General features: G+C 45.4%; 1 protein-coding gene across 4 annotated transcripts in view; it reads right to left on the reverse strand.

Annotated features, from left to right (window-relative positions):
- Window positions 1-17,268, reverse strand: part of TRIM67 (tripartite motif containing 67) — a 60,377-nt gene extending 43,109 nt beyond the window's left edge. For all 4 annotated transcript variants that reach the window (XM_002760900.7, XM_008985808.5, XM_078357333.1 and 1 more), the window contains exon 1: window positions 15,342-17,268. In XM_002760900.7, the coding sequence (XP_002760946.4) occupies window positions 15,342-16,382 (1,041 nt within the window). In that variant the 5' untranslated portion in view covers window positions 16,383-17,268. The remainder of the gene's footprint in view (window positions 1-15,341) is intronic.
- Between the last annotated feature and the right edge of the window lie 4,587 nt (window positions 17,269-21,855).

Below are 21,855 nucleotides of genomic sequence, written 5' to 3' on the forward strand. Positions count from 1 at the left end.
GAACACTTAAGCATCAGGGCAATGTCCTGCTGCAGTGACAACACTTCTCCTGATAAGCCAGGATGGGTAACATTTTTAATACACTTTTGGTGACTGTCACAAAGGCACAGGAGAAAGTTGAGAGGATGAAAAGGTTCCCTTTGAAACCTGCTGTGTCTCCTCCATCCCTTCTCCTACTCTCTGCCCAGTCTGCAGGGCCCTAGCCAGCACCCCCAATCAGCACCTCACTAACCCTCCCCTACTTTAAACCTTCCTTCTCCCCAGCCCATGCCTGGAATCTAAAATCCCCACTTCTCTGCTAACTTCAGAGGAGTGCAATCTGGCTGAGTATTTTCACAGAGTATGAGGAAAATATGGGCTTAAGATACCTGAGTTAGTAACTTTCAATTTTCTTTCAATTGCCAGCTCTCTTCTTGTTTCATTGTTGCACCCAAAGCCACTTATGCCTAGTGTTCCATTATTGGAATGCTAAGCCTGTGGGACTTGTTCATATCCTACTGCTCAAGGTCATCACCAAGGTCTGATTGAAAAATTTCAAAAACTTGCAACCTCAGGCATAAATGAGTTAATGATCACTGTAACATTAACCAGCTATTAATGTTTTTGTGTGTTACAGGCTGAATTGTGTCCCACAGAAATTCACATGTTGAAATCCTAACCCCTGAGACTTCAGAATGTAGGCTTGTTTGGAAATAGGGCATTACAGATGTGATTAGTTAAGATGGGGCTCACACTGCAGTAGAAATGGGCTCTAATCCATTGTGACTGGTGTCCGTATAAAGAAGAGACATTTGAACACAGACACACATGGGAGAACACCATGTGAGATGAGACTTCGGCTCTCACAGCCAAGGAGCCAGCAGAAGCAGGGACAGAGGCCTGGGGAGGTTCTTCCTGGTGCCCTCAGAGGGAGCACAGCCCTGCCAACACCTTGATTTTGAACTTCCAGCCTCCAGAACTGTGAGACAAGAAATTTCTGTTATTTTAAGCTACCCAGCTGTGGTAATTTGTAGCAAACAAATACATTATGTACGCTTTTTCTCCTAATACATATCCTTACATATATATTCACAAAAATTCATATTATATGTACTCTTTCTCCACATAATAAAAATGGGTCTTGGGCTCTCTAGGAAAAAGGGAAGCAGGCCAAATTTTTCATATCTTCAGGAATAAACTGAGTGCTCGGAAGGTATAATTTTACCAACTTCAGCTGACTTCATCCTCACACCAGCATTTTGTGTGTAAGGAAACTGGCTGAGAGCAGTTGAAAAACATATCCAAGGATGTATAGCTCCAAATGGAACCTGTATCTTTTCATGCAAATTCCAATCATCTTTCCATGATATCAGCCAATGTTGGCGTAGAAAGCTGGTCCGGGTGATCCCAGAATAGATCTTTCTAGGCACCCATTCAGTGTGAGGAGGGAAGCAGCCTTGCCAAAGGGCCAGTGAGCTCAATTAGGTTAAACACTGCTTCTCAGTCCCAGCACAAGACGACCCCGTGACTCCGGTTGTTTTGTGCCCCAGCCTTGGACAGGGAAGCAGTTCCCTCCTTTCACAGCGCTCTCAGCCTTGACACTCAATAAAAATCATGATGAAAATGGTGACTTTCTTTTATTGAACATGCATATGTGGTGTACACTGGGTTAATTCCTTAAAATAAATTATCTCATTTAATATGCCGTCAGTCCATGCAAGCGGAAGAATTTTAGGATTGTTGGCTTGCAACTAGCTTTCTTATTCCCCCTATTCTCTTGCCTCTATAGCACCAATGATTTTAGGAATGTCAGTCTAGTAAACTTACACTCAGCGTGTTCTCTCGAAAGTTGAAGGAGTGCTGAGATCTGGGAAGAGTCATATCAACACTTCCCAGCTAGCTGTTCTCATGTCACAAGCAAAGCTGACTGTTTCTCACACGGTCACCACACATAAGGAGGGAAGGGAGAGCCATGCTAATGAGCATGGATGGTTCTTTTCAATACAGGGTCCAAGAAATACATCATTATTTCTCTTCTCTTTTTCCATACTGTCCCCAGGAATGACCCTTCCTTTGTGAATCACTCTATTCTATGATTCAACAAATAGTTAATAGGGACTGCTCTGAAATCATAATTTATGGCATGGATATTATAATACATTTAAGTTCTATTCATTTATTAAATAGATGTTTCTTGTGCTTTACTGGGTATCTGATGCTCTGTTGGGTACTGAGATTACAAAGATAAATAAGACACAGTCCTTGTTCTCAAAGTGTTCAAAGTACAATGTCATTTATGCATGTGATGTGTAAATGGTTTTAAAAAGGAAGGGATCAAGTAAGTTTCTGTTAGTCGCAAGACACATTGATGGGTGTAAAAGTCTAATTAAGATGGGATTTTGTTTTTAAAGTTGTCTGGAGTTATGACTCAAAGTGCCCATGGAGACTCTAAGAATACCTCATTGGGCACAGCAAGTCACACTTCCATGAAGAAAGTGTAGAGACCAGAGAGTAATCAACTCATGCTCTGATAGCAGCAAGAACAAGCCTGGGATGGGATGTCTGATGCATGAAGCCCCAGGACCAGACTCCTGACTTTGCCAATGTATTAAGACCATTTGCTGAACCAAGCCAGGGGAGTTCTCATTGCCTGGTAACCATACTGCTTCTTTAGCATCAGGCCAGTTCCAGTCTCTTACAATAATAGAATTAGTTCAGTGACAATAGCTGTCTGATGAGAATTTGTCTTAGAGTTTTCTCTCTGTCATCAAATTAGTTCCCCGCTACACCCAATCCTTCCAATCCTTTGAAACCCATCTCAACTCCCATCTCTCTACCCTCTGCTTCGTGCTCATTTATACCTAAGGCTGGTTCCACATATTTTAGCACCAAATATTTGTGCTCTGGCGTTTTTCCAATTTCTTTTGCATAAGTGGTGAGGTGAGCCCTCCTGTCCACTTAAGTGAACAAAATTAGCCTCTTTTTAAGTAAGTCTCTATCACTGCCCTTTTCCTCCTGGGAATCGCTCACATTACGGTTTCCTCACCTCTTGTATTTTTACCCCTCTCTTCCCATCCCTAACCCCTTAACTTAGCTGAGCAAATTGAGATGTTCAAAAGTTTTCTTTTTTGCCAGATTTTATTGGCAGACAGGGTAAGATGACTGAAATTTACAAGAAACTTCAAAAAGATTATAGCCTGGCTATTCCTGTTCTTCACTGAAATTTAAATGAGGCTAACGTTTAATCCTTTGCCTGCCAAGTTAGATGTCCCCTTAAATGTGGTTTCTGAATCTATTTGTCCCATCATTCCCCCCTCCATTGTCTCCAGATCCAATATGTTAGCTCAGATACTCAAAGGATGGGTAGTTTGAATTCCTTCATTTTTATTAGACATGGCATCATATTCATCAATGTTCCTCTGCTTTGTGTAAATATGAATGAATCCCCGGTCCAGCAGACAATCGGCTGTTTGAACAGGAACTATATTTTAAACATCTTGAACACCTCATGCAATGATGTACAGCTAAGTTTTTCTTTTTTTCCTGCCTAATAAACCTACTCACCATCTATGACCCCAGCTCAAGCATCATCTTCTTTTTAGTCTCCCCACTTACCACACTTTGCTGTTCCCCTTCCTAATCTCCGGGTGAAATTCACTGCCTTTTCTTCACTGTTCCCTCATCGTTTATTCACATTACAAGTAGGGCACTTATTCCACTTTTCATATCAGGCATATATACATCCAATTGGCTGTACAATGATCCTCCCCTGCAGCAGGCTGTGAGCTGTCTTGTGGCCTGTTTTATGTGTGTCCACGGCCCCTAGCACAGGCCGTGGATTACAGGAGGCATTTAAAGAATGCTTATCCAATGGATTGTTTTTGCTGAATAATATGGAAAGTCACAAGACGACATTTCCCCTTCCCATGCTGGAAGGGACACAGATGGGCACAGAAATGAAAGCCACCTTAATTGAGTAGCTTTAACTGGGAAACTTTACCTGGGTCCCACATTCCACTATCCCATGACAACCAGCGAACCCCAAAGGTGCAAGAAGCCTGACAGATGACAACACAGATCCTCCTTTGCCCGGATGCCCTGAAACTTGTGGCACCCCAATTGAAAGAAGATCTTTTGCAAACCAGAGTAGCCCTCGGAGGTCACCCACAATGCACACAAGGCCCAAATGGCAGGAATCACTCAAGCGTCTATCTGAATTTTGATTTAATTATCCTGGTGGAAGATAATTTTCCACTGGGTTTCTGGTGTTTCTCCACGTGTTGCAAGTGAGGCACTGACTGCTCTTTGTTCTGGGCTACATTTCCAAGGATGTTTGTAGAGAGGACAGCCTTGGAAGATAGAGCTGCTATCTCCCTCAGGAGCAACGGGCTCCTTTTTACTGTCCTTTGTAAAAGATTGGGGTTCACTCAGCTCAAGGCTCATCTCCTGTAATGCAGCCTGCTGCATGTGCAGGTGTCATTATCCAGCCCTCTTCATATCCCCTTATGGGAACTGGCCCAACATGCAGATATTCTGGCTCCTGCTGTTGCTGTGAGTAGTAAACTCTTCTCCATGTCTGAATTAGGAGTCTAATGTCTTCTGGCTGCACCCATGAAACTCTGGCAGGCTAATTTGTTGGCTTGCGAGTAGGCTAAAATCTCAGACTGCTCACAGTTCCTGAGTGCCCTGATGTCCCCCTCTGTACATTTTCATATTCCCAGTAGGCTATGGGTGTAGAACCCTGCTGGGGAGACAGGACTGTGTGCAGGACAAACACTCATCACCGATAGCCGCAGGTACTTCAATGGAGGAAACCAATGTGAGAGGTAAAACTCATGCCCTCCCAGCAAGCTGATGGTGGGGGGTGACATTCACACGAAAGCGAAATATGATGAATGGCTGCACTGTCTGCACCAGGCAAAGTTCTCTTTATTGTGTGGGACTGGCAGGGAGCAGCAGCACAGCTGAAGGACTGAGAAGATCTCTGTTTCTCGATCCAAACGTTTCCAAGCAGCCTTCCGTTTTTCTAACAGTGACTGCAGCACTGCTCACAACTAGGAGACTGTCTTAATGCAACCTTCCAGAGGATTCTAGCTCTCTTTGGTTGTATTCAAGTAGACTACTTATTTGTTTATTTATGCATCTATTAGTTTCAAAAGGGGCATAAGGCAGTTTGCAAGGGTTTATAAATTTCAAGAAAGCATAAAAAGAAAGAAAACCTCCCAGTGCACAGTAAGGACCTCTAGTAGCTGAGGGAAGAGAAATGAAAAATCTCTTTCTTCCTGGGTGAGACAGAGAAAAGAGACACAGGTTCACAGCATTAGAGGGGCCTAACTGTTGGGGAAAACGTCAGACAACTGAGTAGATGCACAGTGGAGATGGAGAAGGGAGTGGGAGGGGGGCTAATTGGTAGACTTGCCACAGCTTAAAAAATAACCGGTGGACTGGAAATCAATAGAAGTTACCCAAACTGTAACACAAAGAGACAAAAAGAGTGGTTAAAGAAAAAAGACTAAAAGTAAAATAAAATACTGGACATGGTGGCTTATGCCTATAATCCCAACACTTTGGGAGGCTAAGGTGGGAGGCATTTGAGGCCAGGAGTTTAAGACCAGCCTGGGCAACATAGCAAAATGCAATCTCTACCAAAATAAATAAATAAATACATAAAAATTAACAAGTTGGTTGGGCATAGTGGCATGTGCCTGTAGTCCTAGCTACTTGGGAGGCTGAGGCAGGAGGATTGTTTGAACCTAGGAGTTCAAGCCTGCAGTGAATTATGATTGTGCCACTGCACTCCAGCCTGGGCAACAGAGTGAGACACTGTCTCTCAAAAGAAAAAGAAAAGGAAAAAGAACAGATTATCCAAGAACTGTGTGACAAGAGCAAGCAGTCTCATATACGTGTTATTGGAATTCTGGAAGGATGAGTGAGAGAAAGAAGAAGAGAGATAGAGGATAGAGCAGGAGAATTTTCTGAAGAGAGAGTAGATACAGGTTTTCCAAAAATAATAGAATACACAAAACCAAAAGTCCAAGAAGCTCAGCGAACCCCCAGCAGGATGTGAATGCATAAACCTCTCTCCATTTCTGCTGCCTCTCTCCTAATTCAAGTCCCCATATTTATAGCCCAAACTCCTGCAACAGCTTCTAATTACACATCCTGCCTCCACCCTTGTTCCCCTAAGATCCATTTTCCAAACCACAGTCAGAGTGCTCTTTTAGAAAAGAAACATCACACCTCAGCTTAAAGCCTTCTGGTGGTTACCCATAGCACTTACTATTAAATCCAATCTGTTCCATGTGGCCCGCCAGGCCCTGCACCCTTTCTTTACCTCTCTGCTTCTGCCCTTATCTATCTGTTTCATTATGCTCCAAACTCACTGGCCCATTTCTGTCATTTAAACACACCAGGCGTCACCTGCTCCTGGTCCTTGGCTCTTGTGAAATGTGCTTCCTTCCTTGTGAAATGTGCTTTCTTCAGAACTATGCCAGGCTAGTTCTTTCTCACCCAGTCTTCAAGTTGTAGCTTGAATACATCTGAGATTATTTTTCAATTTTCCTGCCAAAGAAGTCTGCCTAAGTACCACTCATATTTTAAAATACAGACAGGGTCTCGTTATGTTGCTCTGGCTTGTTTTCAACTCCTGGTCTCAAGCAATCTTCCCGCCTCAGTCTCCCAAATTGTTAGGATTATAGGTGTGAGACACTGTGCCCGGCCCTGCCTTAGTATTTTTTATCACATTATTTTTACTTCCATCTTGGTATTTATCACTATCTGAAGTTATCCAGCTTATTTATTTGTTCATTTACTTGTTAATTTTCTTTCTCTTGCGACTAGAGTTATGCCCTTTGAGGAAAGAAAATTCCACTGGTGGCCTCAGTGTTTAGAACTGTGCCGGATACGATATATAGGCATTCAAGACGTCCTCATTGACTGAATGAGTAATTAGGTGAATTGAAGAAGAAATAATCATTAGCAGCATCAGCTCAGAAAAAGGATGTGATGGTCAAGAGACAGCATCAGCATTTACGTTTTAGTAAGTGATAGAGATGACTTTCAGTTGTGGTGCACAGCTCAGCTGATAGGTAAAGCCAACCATAAGGCAACAAATAATTTATCGAGTGAGGGAAAGTCTCAGTTCTTCATTTTACCAGGCTTCTCATTTCTGAGTATTCATAGTTCACTGGTTTCCTGGTTTTATAGGTATCACCCAGAATCAAACTATAATGAGGACTCGGAGAATAAGTAAATACAAGTGTGTGTCTAAATTTCCTAACACAACCTTGACCTAATTTTTTACAATTATGTGCTGTCTGGACAGATTTTTTTAGACGTCATATGACCAAGGCCCAGCCTCTCCTTCTGGAGTGAGAGCTGGCAGGTGTCCACATCCTGTCTGATACGTCTGTCACTGAGGCCTCATCCACACTCCCAGGTTTCTGGATCTGAGCTCACCTTGCCCTGTCCTTGTGAATCCTTCCGCCTCCTCTCTCTCCTCCACACTAGGTCTCCCCTCTGTAGTCACTGTAGCCACATGTAAAATAGAGAGGGAGTGCTAGTGATCTCTCGTGTGCCTTCCAGCACCCAAACTCTTGCCTTGTTTGTCCTAAACGGGACACTAGCTCCCCCACCCCATCTCCACCTTCGATTCCCTTTTCCTGCTGCCCCATTCCAGTTGAATGAGAGGTTGTGCTCCATCTCAGTTCTCCTCCCCACCCCCCCCCGCTTTTAAAAATAGCTGTCAGCTAACGCTTTATTTCTTCTATGCATAATTACTCTTCAGCTGATGCCATAGGCATCTGTTTTTGTTCAAATATACATATAGCATTCTGTTGCATTTTTACAGTTATTCAAAATGTACAGTGAGGAACAATAAAGGGGGCCGTTTTTGTTTGTTTTTAGAGTTGGTGTCTTGCTTATTGCCCAGGCTAGAGTGCAGTGGTGCAATCACGGCACACCACAGCCTCAGACTCCTGGGCTCAATCATTCCTTCTGCCTCAGCCTCCCAAGTAGCGAGGACTATAGGCATGTGTCGTCATGCCCGGCTAATGTTTTAATTTTTTTATACAGAAGCAGTCTCTCTCTGTTGGCTAGTCTAGTCTCAAACTCTTAGCCTCAAGCAATTCGCTTGCCTCCACCTTCCAAATTGCTGGGATTACAGGCATGAACCACCATGCCCAGGCTTGTTTTTTGCAAAATCATTTCACATCTTTCTGTGCAAGTTTAGCAAGCCCCTTCTCCTCAAGTTTCCTCATCTGCAAAATGAGGAGGTTGCAATTTATAATCTCTCTGTTAGAAAACAGCAGACCCTAGAAAACAAACATTTTTAAACCCTCAGTTTCCTGTCAAGAACTTTGCAGAAGGAAATTCCAAACCGGGAGGAAGGAATTTGCTAAAGCCCCCTCCCAATGCCTGTCTGGATTCTCTGCTAGCCCTTAGGTCCCCTGGGTATGATTGCCATAACCTCCACCACTACGCAAGCAGCCGCTCCACCACTCCAAATGGCTAAAGAGTGGATAAAGCATTCTCTTTGCTGCTTTAGATAACAACTAAGACACATACTAATACGAAACCCAAGGTACAAACAGTTAATAGGTTTCTTTCAATCCCAGGAAAGCAGCAGAAAGCATTTCTCCAGAATTTCTTTCTCCTGAGACTCCTCTTCTCTAACTCAAGAGGACTCGTAGAGCTTTGCAGACACTTCCCACCCCTTCAAGATTCCTGCCAATCTCTGGGCCAGGTGATTTTCAAGCACCATATGGTTTCCCAGTAGCCAGAGTTCGTGTAACCTAAAAATCCTGACTGGTGCCCAGGGTGATTAAATAAGACTCTAGTTCAAAGCTCTCAGACCCCCTAGAGAGGACACATCCACTTCTCAGATGTAAAATAGAGAGGGAGTGCGATGGGCCTGAAGGTCTAAAAGTGGTCCCATTAGGGCATTTCAAACTTTAATGTACATGCAGATCACCTAGAATCTTGCTAAAACACAAATCCTGAGTCAGCAGGACTGTTTGAGATTCAAAATTTTGCATTTTCAATGAGCTCCCAGGTGATGCTGATGTTGCAGGGCAGAGGACCACACTTTTAGTAACAAGGTTGCAATTTACAGGTCACCAAATTATTTTCTATTAAGGGCCAGATAGTAAATAATTTCAGTTTTACAGACCATATCATCTCTGTTGCCACCACTCAACTCTTCCAAAAGCACATATGGCCAAAAGCAACCGTTGGCAATAGTAAATAAATGAGTGTGGCTGTGTTTCAGTAAAACTTTATTCACAAAAACAGGGAGTGGGCCACAGTTTGCTGACCCTTTCCCTGGTCTGTTTCAGAGATTAAGGGATCCCTTCCATCTAGAACACACTATATTGTCGACTTCCACATGTAAGCTCCATCACCAAGAATGTCTACTGGCATAAAAGTCCTTCCATTGCAGGCTAAAAATATAACAATACCTTAGCGAAACAGTGACCACCACAGCAAACATTATGAAATATATTCATGAATAGTGACAGGAGGATTGTTCATTCACAGTCTTTGAGGTTGTCTTGAATTTTTAAACCCTTGTATTTCTCTATATAAATAGTCTTCAAAGAGAAGATAAAGCAATTCAAGTTTGTGGATTCTTGTCTTCTTTTCTCAAACCCATTTTTTGTTTCCTAGATTTGTGTGACAAGGAAAGTATATTAAACAGGAAAAAAAATTTTTTAAGGAGTATTATAAGGGTTCTTTCTAATAGTTGTTCCTGAATTACTGACCTACTTGGAATTAAATCTAAGCATAGGTAAGGGCTATACGCAAGGTGGTTTGAAGACAGTGGTGATGTTGGCACAGAGATGGTGTGAGATGCTGCAGCTTCTAGTTAGAGGGGGGTCAGCTCATCTTTCCAGGGATCTGAGCAGATTTGCCATGGGTTCTTAGCCAGTCTGGAGCAGATGGGAGAGAAGTCAGCCTAGGCACTTCATTTCCCAGAACTTCAAAGTTGATAGAAGATTCAGCTTCTCAAAAATCTAGGCTTCCAGGCCAGGTGCAGTAGCACATGCCTATAATCCCAGCACTTTGAGAGGCTGAGGCAGGTGGATCACCTGAGGTCAGGAGTTTGAGACCAGCCTGACCCACATGGTGAAACCCTGTCTCTACTAAAAGTACAAAGATTAGCCAGGTGTGGTGGCGCATGCCTGTATCCAGCTACTTGGGAGGCTGAGGCAGGAGAACTGCTTGAACCTGGGAGGCAGAGGTTGCAGTGAGCTGAGATGGCTCACCATTGAACAAAAGTGGCAACTCTGGGCAAGAAGAGTGGAAACTCTGTCTCCAAAAAAAAAAGTCGAAGGCTGGGTGCAGCGGGTCATACCTGTAATCCCAATACCTTGGGGGACCGAGGCAGATGGATCACTTGAAGTCAGGGGTTCAAGACCAGTCTCGCCAACATGTCAAAACCCTGTCTCTACTAAAAATAAAAAAAAAAATTAGCCAGGCCTGGTGGCGGGCACCTATAATCCCAGCTACTCAGGAGGATGAGGCAGGAGAATCACGTGAATCCAGGAGGTGGAGGTTGCAGTGAGCTGAGATAGCACCATTGCACCCCACCCTGTGTAACAGAGCAAGACTCTGTCTCACAAACTAAAAATTAAAGAAAAAAACCTAGGGCTTCCACTCAGAATAAGAGCGAGCATATTTCCATGCCATGTGCTCTGAGAGCCCTGGCGGACTCTGTTCAGATTGGACTCCAAACACTCTGTTTAAAGTTGGTAGTTAGTGAACAGTTATCAGCCATAGAGTTGTAGATTTCAGACCTCCCTTTTACTGAACATTTCTCCCTACTTAAATTTTTGCCTGCCCAACCCCACCCAAAAATGTCTTAGGTAGGTCCCCAAAGCCTTGTCTTTTCACAGACCTTAAAATCCAAGAGGGCATAGTGAGCGATATCTGTAAATGTTAAACCAAGTGTTGAGGGAAGATCCCAAATAGTAGTTAAAACTATGAAAATCTAGATACATGTCACCTTCTTTTTAAAAATAGCTCTAGCAATAATGTAATGAAAATAGCAAACAATAACTACTAGAAAGAAGACAATCCACCTTATCATTTCTCCCTGTGGTCCCTGTCCACATGAATTTTTAATTGTTTACATAATTTTGTTATTGAAAAAGAAAGTAGGTGTCATCTTTATGAAAGGTAATTTGGAGACATTAATTGGATGTGGCAAAGTTAGGTATCCTTTGATACAGCAATTCCATATCTAGAAATGTAACCCGAGGAAATAATTAAGAGTGTAGGCATAGATTTAACTATCAAAATGTTTGTAACAGCAAAAGACAGAAACAACCCAAAGTTCAGTATTAAGGTGTTGATGAAATAAAATATAACTGCTTCTGATGAATGCCAGGCAGCCATCAGAAATGACGCACATTGGTCAGGTACAGTTGCTCACATCTACAGGCATGATCCCAGTGCTTTGGGAGGCCAAGGTGGGAGGACAGCTTGAGGCCAGGAGTTCAATCGAGACCAGCCTGGTCAACAGAGCAAGACCTTGTTTCTACCAAAAATTTTAAAATTAGCCAGGCATGGTGGTGGAGTGTGCCTGTAGTCCCAGCTACTTGGGAGGCTGAGGTGGGAGGATTGCTTGAGTGCAGGACATTGAGGCTACAGTGAGCTGTGATCACAGCACTGCACTCTAGTCTGGGCAACATAGAGAGACCTTGTCTCAAAATATTTGAAAAAAGATTTACAAATATTAAAATATTTTTACCTGTGCTCACCATGCAAATATGACTACGTGTTCTTTCTCATGTATATGTTATTCCTTTTAATAGAAGAATTATTTCCTCTGAGCCTTTAAAGCCTAACATACCCTTTTTACAAAATAAGGTAAGACAGCAGGCCGAGAAGCTACCTACCCTTTGGCAGAGCCTTAGGACATGGGAGTTGGCTGGATGCAGTGGTCCATACCTCTAATTCTAGCACTTTGGGAAGCCAAGGCAGGAAAATCACTTAAGGTCAGGAGTTGGAGACTAGCCTGGGCAATGTAGTAAGACCCCATCTCTTAATTTAAAAAAAGACATTTGAGTGATCAAAAGTCCTGTCTTTCCTGTGTTTTCCAGGTCACACCCTCTCCCTTGCTTTTGTGAGGTGCTGACTCAGTTGGAATAGTACTTCTGGGGTATCGGTGAGATTTTCTTTCAAGACTCTTCTATTTACAGTGGCTCTCAAAGAACTCCAGAAGAAGAGCTTATCTATATTTTAAAAAAAAGAATTATTCTATAACCTCAACTTAAGAATCAACTCCTACACGTTTTAATTCAGAGTTGGCCATCTGCACCCAGCAGGTCAGAGTTCTCCCTGAAGCAGGAGTTACAGATGTTGACATCCTGTGTCACGTCACACTAGGAAAGAACTGTGTCACACAGTAACCCTTTCCTCCAGTTTCAGGAAAAACAGATTTTCATAATCAAGAAGCAAAAAACCCAAATGCTCTCCTGTACAGTTACCCTTCCCTATCCCCCATCTTCACATCAGAAGCTCTTTGAAATAGCTAATCCTCTCCCAAGAAACACATATAGAAATGTGTTTAGTCAAGCCCTAAAGTTTTTTACACTGCTTTTAAAAGGTGGTCATCAATCATGTTTTAAAATAGATTTCGGTGTCACATATATGTCTCTTTACTTAAGAATCACTAATCAGAAGGCAAGCTGCATTCACGCCAGTGAAAAATTAAAGCAAGGCTTTGATGACAGCTTCTTTAATCACAGGAATGTTAGAGAAATGTTGCTGTCCCAGTTCTGGTTCTGGTGGTGCAATGACGCTTTGTCAAGATTCTGAGATTTTTAGATAACAACAACAACAACAAAATCCAGAGACTTTGTTTTACTGGAGAACTTAAGTCACCAACAGTGGGAGTCTTAATGGAGTGTTCTAATTTGTCTTTCAAAAGTAGCCACCCTCACAGCATACATGCTGGTCTAGATGCACAGCCACAAAGCAAGACCACCAGTGTTTGACCAGGGCTCCCCCTTTTATCTTTTCTTTTGATTGTCAGTCCCCAGGTAAAATGCTCATAATAAACACTCAGTAATTTCCCTTTCTGTAGAAATCAACAGCACTTGCTGAAGAAGACCAGCAGTGCTTCTGTTCATTCTTGAAAACAAGTGTTCACAAAAGTATATTGGAATGTTCCTTCTGGATTTAGGAGGATGTCATAAAACTGAGATCCTGCATAGTCATATTCCCACAGCTTACACGGTCCACTGTATGGGGCAGATGTCACATGTGCTTCCCATATTTCCTCATAACTTTGCATTGTTGGCCGAGGATAGAAATTTTATGAAACTGCTCTTGACACCAAGCCAGGGATGACCAAAGATTTTTCTTGTAGAACCTTAGTTCTTGAAACCATAGTTCATTATCCAACTCAGTTTTCTATGTAAGACACTTAATTTCTCCTACAATTGCAAATTCTCACCTCAACTCTCTGGTTTCCTCTTCACTAATTCTGAACAACTGAGTGGCAAGACTCAGAATCAGTTTTGGCTCTCTAAGCTGTGAAGATTCAGCAGTTTGTGAAATTTGAATGTGAGATTTGGAATCTACTTCTTGTCTTGGTAATTGGTCATAGCCTTTTTAATAAATAATTTATTTGTGAAATGATGTTTATTCACTTAAAAGATGAAATAAGCAAGATAGCTACAATACTGTGAAGCAATATGCAACAAAATGTCACATGAGTGATAACTAATTCAAGGCAACCATTCTGATTCAGCTCAGAGCTATTTTAGGACTCAGCATCAACACCACCAAAAGTTGCCAGCTCATGTTTTCTCCTGCTAACCAAGTCAATGAGGCCAGATAAGCACTCTTTGCCATGCCCTGTAGCTTTCTGCAAGTCCACTGGTTTTAAGTATTAGGACTACAAAAATAAACAGTAACATTTAATGTTATTTATGAATAATATTTAAGGTGCTGTGCTAGAGGCTAAATATACAGTATTATAATTAATCCTTACCACAGTTGTCTAAGTTTGATTTTTTTCCTATGAATTTTAAATTGTGCCTAGACTAATATGGCTAGTAAATTGCAAGTCCTAAGATTTAGATACAAGTCTGTGTAACTATAGAGTAGGATTTCTCTCCAGAGCTCTATTGACATTTGGGGCTGAATAATTGTTTTGGGGAGTTTTACTATGTACTGTTGAATGTTTATCAGCTTCTCAGGCCTCTATCTACTAGATTCCAGTGGCACCCTGTAGGTGTGACAACTAAAAATGTCCCCAGACATTGCCAAATATTGGGGAGGGGGCGGGGTAAGGGGTGAAAATTGGACCCAGTTGAGAACTACTGCTCTACAACTAGGGATTTGACTACATGTTTCTCTTTTTTCTATGTATTATGCAAATTTTCCTCTTAAAGGTGGATTTCTAAAGTGTTTCACATTTGTTTTTTCTAATGTTTTATTCTAAAATGTTAAATTATAGTAACGACATATGCTCATTATAGCAGATAATACTATAGAGTAACTATATGTGCTGAGCAAATCTATATAGGAATGGTTGGTCTCTTAGTCTCTTCTTTTCCTCTCATCTGTGCTCACTTTTTGCTTATTTCCAGTTGGATGATATGTGATAGCCTTGACCAATTACTTTATTTTCCTTCTCAATCCAAATATATATTTCTGGAGACCTTTTGCCTCTCTGTGGTGAGAGTTTACTGGTAAGAGCACACGGAATGACTGGTGTCTGAAGTTCCAGAGGCAGCTAGGGGTCCATCCCACAGGATTCTAACTCTGCCAGGCCTAGTTTATTGTGAGTTCAGTTGCTTAGCTTTGGCCTTTGGATGGGAAATTTAGGTGAATGTTAGAAAAACCCACTCCAGTCTTGACTTGGGGTCTGATCAAGGATCTGACCAGGTTTTAATGGCTTCTCTCTTTCTGGCAGTATCAGATACAAGGACACATTGCCAGCCACAAATTGCTGAAAGTGGCAGAGGGGAAAAGACGATCCTGCATGCCTTAACTCAAAAGAGACCATCAAGGAAACTTATTAGTCAGACTTTGGGAGTAAAAGAGTCCTGCTTCTGCGTTTGGGTGCCCTGAGCCTACATAAATCCTAAAACCTGAGGTGGGTGGGGACCTAGCAAGTCATCTTTCCATACCCCTCCCGTCTCCAGCATCCAGTCCAGAGTACCTGGAGTTCCTTAGATGTTTGTCAAATGACTATCTGATGGAATGAATGGCAAACGAGTGAGGTAATTTCTGCTTGACCCTCTGACCGACTTTCTGTCAGCTCTACAAGGAAGAGACCAAGAGCCTTTCTCCTTGTACCCTCTTCCCTGGTACCGGCACTCCCGCGTCCTGCCCGACGGGCTCACCTTGTGCTGTTTCCACATGGCCCCCAGTGGCTTCACCTCGTGCTTGGTGTGCCGGCCCTCCTCCAGGCACAGATAGCACACAGGGGTTCGACAGCTCACGCAGTACATGCTGTAGTTCTCCATTTCATGCTCCGGGCACGTGGGGAACTTGCGGGCCGTGCTGCCCCCAGACGGCCCGGCCCCCGTACCTCCCGGGCTCCTGCAGCCCCCGCCTCCGCTGGGGGCGCCCTGGGTGGCGCCAGTGGGTGCAGAGGCTGTCTCGACGGGCGCGGGTGGCGGTGGCGGCTGCACCAGGCGATGCTTGGCGAAGGGTCCCCGGGATGGATGGCACTTGAGCTGGCAGGCAGAGCAGTAGAGGACGTCGCACTGCTCGCAGAGCGTGGCTGCTGGCTCTGGCGGGGTGCGGTCGCACAGCTGGCAGATGGCCACCGCCACCGCTGCAGATGCCCCCGGCACCGCCCCACGGCCCTGCTGGTACCGCTGCACTATGGCCTCGAGCAGCCGGTTGCGCTGGAAGCCGCGCAGGCCGCGATGGTCCAAAGAGGCGCTGCGGTGGCACTGCGGGCACGTGATGGAGCTTGAAGACGAGGACAGCGAGGAGCAGGCGGCACCGCGGGCCGCGGCGGCTGAGGAGCCGGGTGGTGCGGGCACCATGGGCAGCACACGAACCCCGTTGGGGGACTTGAGGCTCGGGGTGTAGGATCCGTAGCCGCTGTCTGTCTCGCTGTACAAGCTCAGTTTGTCCGCGTGGTCTCCGCTACCTCCCGCACCGCCGCCAAGACCGCCAGCTGCACTCCCGCCCGCACCGCTGCAGGCCAGGCCCGCCGCCGCGTCGTGCTCCAGAGAGGGAGCGGCACCTGCGCCCGCGGGCAGCCCCGAGCTGCGGGAAAGCAGGAGCGGCTGGGGCAGGTGCTGCTCGCCGTCCGGGGTCTGCACCGCGATGGTGCGAGCGCAAGGGAGGCAGACATTGTGGGAACAGGGCAGGATGATGGGCTCCCGAAACAGAGAGCCGCACACGGGACATTTCAGCTCTTCCTCCATCGCGGCGCCTGCTGCCCGCGCTGCTCTGCGCTGGGGATGAATGGCCGGAGCTTGGGAGACCGGCGGAGGATCAGCGTGGCGAGCTCCTGTGAGACGGCAGGCGGGGGCATCACACGGGCATGCCCACTTCACAGCCGAGGGGCACGCCCCTCTCTCTGTCCTGTAGCCACCGCCCTAGGATGATTGGGGGCAAGAGAAGGGAGGGGGGGTCCTCACCTCCTCCCCGTGAGGCTTCTGCACCGGCGGCTTCAACCTGCGGCCAGAGTCCGGAGCGGGTCGGCTGCCCTGGCGGTGGCCTGCGAGGAGCTCTAGGTGATGAATCAGCACCAGCGCCGCCGCCGGCCGCAGCGCGCCTCCTCTCCACTCAAGGACCAGCGGCCGGGCTGCTGTGCGCTCGCTGCTGCAGCCCCTGGCTCGGGTGGGCGGCCACCCCAAGGTCCCCTTTTTGTTCCCGCCCGGCTCTTTATCGGGGTGATCGGGAGGTGAGCAGGCAGGTGCGAAGGCTGCTCAGCTGCGGGGCTGCGATCAGCACCACGAGGCGGCGGACAGCGCCCGGGAGCCGAAGGTGGGGCTGCAGCTGCCGGCTTGCCGACCCCTGGGCAGCCACCCGCCGGGTCGCTGGGGCCGCGGCCACCTCGGCGGTACCCGACCCGCCCGGAGACAGACGCTCGCCTTCCTCCTCGGTGGCTGCGGACGCCCGGCTGACTGCGCCCTCGGGCTGCCTCCCTGCGTCCGGGATTGACCCGCTTCCCTGGTTCCCAGCTGCTGCTCCTGCGGCGCCTCTGACCTTGGCCGCGCGACGCTGCAGCCTGCGGGCGGAGGGCGAGCGCCCGGCTGGCTCGGGAATCCCTTCCCCGCCTCCCTCCCGCAGCTGCCGCCGCCTCCCGGAGCGGAGCGCTGAGGAGTTGTAATTTCCAGAGCAGAGTAATGGGGAGGAGGGGGGAGGAGGCTTCGGCTCAGCGAATAAGGGCTCGCCTCTTGCTGCTAGGGAATCAAGGGGCAATTTTAAGGGTTTTGCAGAGAGGATCATCGTTAATGACAATCCATTATTTGGATGGAGATTGCGTCTTGAATTAGTACAACGCCCTGCCCCGCCACACCCCTGCCATCGTCTCCCTGGGCCACTCCAGTTCCACCCCCACCCCCACCCCCAACCCACCGCCATAGAAGCGGGAAAACGGGGTCCTAAAAAGCCAGTCATTTAGAAATGGATAGGCAACATGGCCTGACAGTCGCTTCTTTAAACTATGATAAAGAAAAAAAAAAAATGCAAGTCACAAAATGTCGGGCAGCCTGAAGTCCAAGGGTGAGGTTTTATTTATGAATTGAACCACAAGCCATTTTGTCTCTTCGTTTCAACCAAGGGTGCTCATCCGCGCTCCAGGTCAACGGTGTGCACGGACTGAGTGAGGACACGCGGTGCGGCTCACAAAATGGGGCTTCCTGGAGAAAGGCGAGTGCGCCCGGGTAGGCCCCTGGAAACCGAGTGTCCCCCCCCCCGACCCAGCCCTACCCGCTGCGGATGTGGCGGTGTGCCGCGGGCGGGAAGGCGGCGAGCGGGGACGTTCCTTTTATGAATGGAAAAATCTTCACATTCTCCAACGCCAGCCACTAGCGGCGGGAACAGCTTCCCACCCGCGGCCCCGGTTGTTTGGTCTGCTGGGCTGTTCTTCCCCGCTGCTGCCGAGGGAAGGCTGGGTGGGGGAGGCAGAGGTGGGTGGGGAGAGCAGAAGGAAGGGCTGGCAGCACAGCCGGCTCTGCCTACAGAAGTTTCACGCTGGCATGTAACAGATACAGATTAGGAAATCGTTTATTTAACAACGATATGAATATTGAAGTCACGCCTCCTCCCGTTCCCAGGTTCTCTCGTGCTCCAAACAAAGACTAAAGATCTGAGTCGCAGCGCCAGGCGAAGACCCAGGCTTCTGCCGGTCCCCTGGTGAGGAGAGGCTGGCTGGCGGGGTCAGGCAGGAGGAAGCTGCAGTCTGCGCCGGGGCTCAGGACGAGTGTCTAGGGGACAGGAACCCCTGCAGGGGGACCCTTGGGGAGGGGCTTGGCAACGCGCTCCTGACAGCAGCACGAAGGTCCAGAGGCTTGGAAGTCAGGACGCATCGGGACCACTGGGCTCACTCAGCAGCTCGCGTAGGCTTTCCTACGCTCTGATCCTGAACTGCCAGATGAATATTGTCGTAATACTCATGTCTGAGAACTAAATGAGCTAGTTGTAAATACAGACAACGTATCCTACTTTCTGTTTTTGTTGTGGGGGGAGGCAATCGGGGTCTCTCACTCATTCGCCTGGGGTGGAGTGCAGTGGCGCGATCATAGCTCACTACAGCTTCCAATTCCTGGGCTCTAAAGATCCTCCTACCTCAGCTTCCCAAGTAGCTGGGACTATAGGCCTGTGCCACCACACCAGGCTGTGTTTTAAAATCCTACAAATCTTCAATTCGGCTTTGCAGCTTGCTTCCAGTTTGTGTCAAAGTTGAAAAGCAGGCCAAGCTAAGGCCAGACAGAGCATCTCACAGCATCAAGAGATCTGACTCTACTTCCCCTCAGCTAGGGGGCTTGGAGCAATTATCTAACCAGGTATCAGTAACCACAATGGGAAATGGTAACAACACTGTTAACCTGCCTTGTGTAGATAAAACCACAATGAGCTGGATCCTGCCTGCAAGTCTCAGATAAGCCTTCTAGAAAGGTGCTATGGAATCTACAGTGTCATGTCGGAGATGCAGTTGTATGGGTAGGTCTGTAATTGAATGCACTTAAAGATGCATCTCTGTGACCCTAGCAAGTGCCATCATTCTTGCGGGCTCAGCCCAGCCTCCTAGTGCCCACAAGGGAAGTCATAACCTCTTTCGGTTCTACTGTGCACAGGCCAGTAGTCACATGCCTGAGGTCCAGTCTGCTTTGTCATTTTCAGACCAAAACAAATTGCTTGGGTGTAGGGGTGGCATCCTGGAGGGGTGTGTAACTCCTTTCCTGTACAGAAGGACTTAGTTCAAGCACTCCTTCACTCAGGCTGAGTGAGGTTTTGTTTTCCATGGGGAGGGGGTGATCTAGTACATCAGAATTCTACACTTGTGCATTTCTCATGTACTCTTGTCACCTAAATAACAAAGAGAGAGGCTCTCTAAAAGAAAAGAGGTTTATTTGGGGAAAAAAGTACTGCAATGGAAAGATGCCTGCCATAGTAAACTCTGTGTGTATTCAGGGAGGTAACAGAAGACAGAGGTTTTTAAGAAGAAAAAAATGAGGAAGATTGCATAATTGTTTTGATAAGTATCCCTGGCTACAAATATCAATAACAGCGGTGATGCCAGTCTAAGGCTGGACAGGCAGTTGCTGGGCAGATGTCCTGGTAAAAGTGTTTTTTGGTGTAGGGCTGTGATGCCTGTGCGCAAGTTTGTAGGTTTTGAAGTCTCTTGTGGTCGTTTTTAATACAAGGCATTTATGCATAAAAAACTCTCCCTTCATGGCTCTATTTATCAGAGTTTTTTTTTCATTAGTGACTCCATTTTGATTGTGACAGCTTTCACACTCTCAGTCCCCACTACCTCAAATCCACAACAGAAATCAGCTTACCCTTGCACTGTACTGTTGCTAAGGCATTGTGCATTTGGGGGATTAACATCCTACCACTTCTTTGTTTGAATATTTGTTTGAACTGAAATTACAAAGCTAGCTTCAATGCTTTACTGTATGTAATCATAATTACTAACAATTGTCAATGTCCTCTATAAAAAGTCCTCTTTCTGTCTCAACTGTGCCATGAACCATATGCATATGGATAAATCACTTTATTTCTCTGGACCTCTGTTTTTCCCTATTATAAACTTTGGGGATAAAATTCATTGAACTTCAAATTTCCTTCTGGGGCTGGGTGTGGTGGCTCACACCTGTAATCCAGCACTTTGGGAGGCAGAGGTGGGCGGATCACAAGGTCAGGAGATTGACCAGCCTGGCCAATATGGTGAAACCCTGTCTCTACTAAAATAGAAAAATTGACCAGGCATGGTGGCACATGCCTGTAATCCCAGCTACTTGGGAGGCTGAGACATGAGAATCACTTGAACCCAGGGGGCAGAGGTTGCAATGAGCTGAGATAGCACCACTGCACTCCAGCCTGGGTGACAGAGTAAGACCCCTGTCTGTCACACACACACACACATACACATACACACACACACAAAAGAAAAGAAAAGAAAAAGAAAAAAAGAATGATATATCTTCCCTTAAAAAAATGACTCTCATGAAAACGTTTGATCCCAAAATTGAATGGCATATTCTTCTGTTTTTTCAAGTCACTAGTATATTGTCAAAGGCTGGGCTGTGGGGTGGGTGAGGCAATTAATAATATTTGAATTGTAACACTTAACAGTGTAGAATGAGAAGCTCATTTAATCTTCAGAACAACTCTGGGAATTAGAGTTTCCTCAATTTTAAGACGTATATATATTTACATTTTAATGTTGCTGAAATAAAATTTATACCACAATTGACACAAACTTCCTACTGTTACTTTGAAAATTTCTTATTAAACTGAGGGTGCATCTTTTTATCATTTGGACTCATTGAAAGTACATTAGTAATTAAAACTCCACAATCTACAGCCATCAAGGCAGAGAAAAAACAGACTCTGCCATGAGTTACTTTGGATAATGTATTGCAGGATAGTTTTTACACTTAAGTGTCCCAGAAACATTCAAGAGGCAGACTAATGTAACCTCTCCTCCAAAAAAAGCACAAATCAGTTAAATAATTTACTCCAGCTAACACAGCAAGTTAGAAGTAAATCAATCTGCATTCCTTTCAGAACCCTTTGAATTTCAAGCATGAAGTAGAATGGAATTTAAGGCTTTATCAGCTAAAATCAGATGTTGTAATCGCAAGTATAAGAATCTCTAAAACAAAATTTTAAATAAAAGCTTATGATATTTTTTCTTTTAGTTTTTTGGGTTTGTTTTTTAACAGTTTAGGTGAATTCATGAAATTCTATAGAAATCTACAGACCAGAGCCATCTGGTCTAAAGTAATTTGCATTTAACTCAAAGAAAGTGACCATATCCACATCTATGTATAGTGTACCAAAGCATCTCTGCAGCAAAGTTAATGAGGAACAATTATCACTAACAACATAAAGCACTCTTCCCGGGGTGTGTAATTGGCTTCTTTTCCAGAAAACAGTTTCTATTGAGTAATCTTAAAATCTAGCCACTTTTCCCTTCAAACATCCTTGATTGGTGCTTAAACCTTCTGTTTTAATTTCTGAATACCAAATGATGACCATCCCCTTCTAATTCCGAGACTCATCTTCCGTACAGATCGAGTGATCTGGTCTTAGAAAGCCTGCTTTTGTCTCACTGCATCTTTTGCAAGCAAAAGAATTTAGAATCAAATCCCAGATGAAGAAAATTGATTTCAATTTATAGGGTTCTTTACATACCCAGGGTATCTTTGGAATGCATGA

This window comes from Callithrix jacchus, chromosome 19 (genome assembly GCF_049354715.1).
Source record: "Callithrix jacchus isolate 240 chromosome 19, calJac240_pri, whole genome shotgun sequence".
Classification (NCBI taxonomy): Eukaryota; Metazoa; Chordata; class Mammalia; order Primates; family Cebidae; genus Callithrix; species Callithrix jacchus.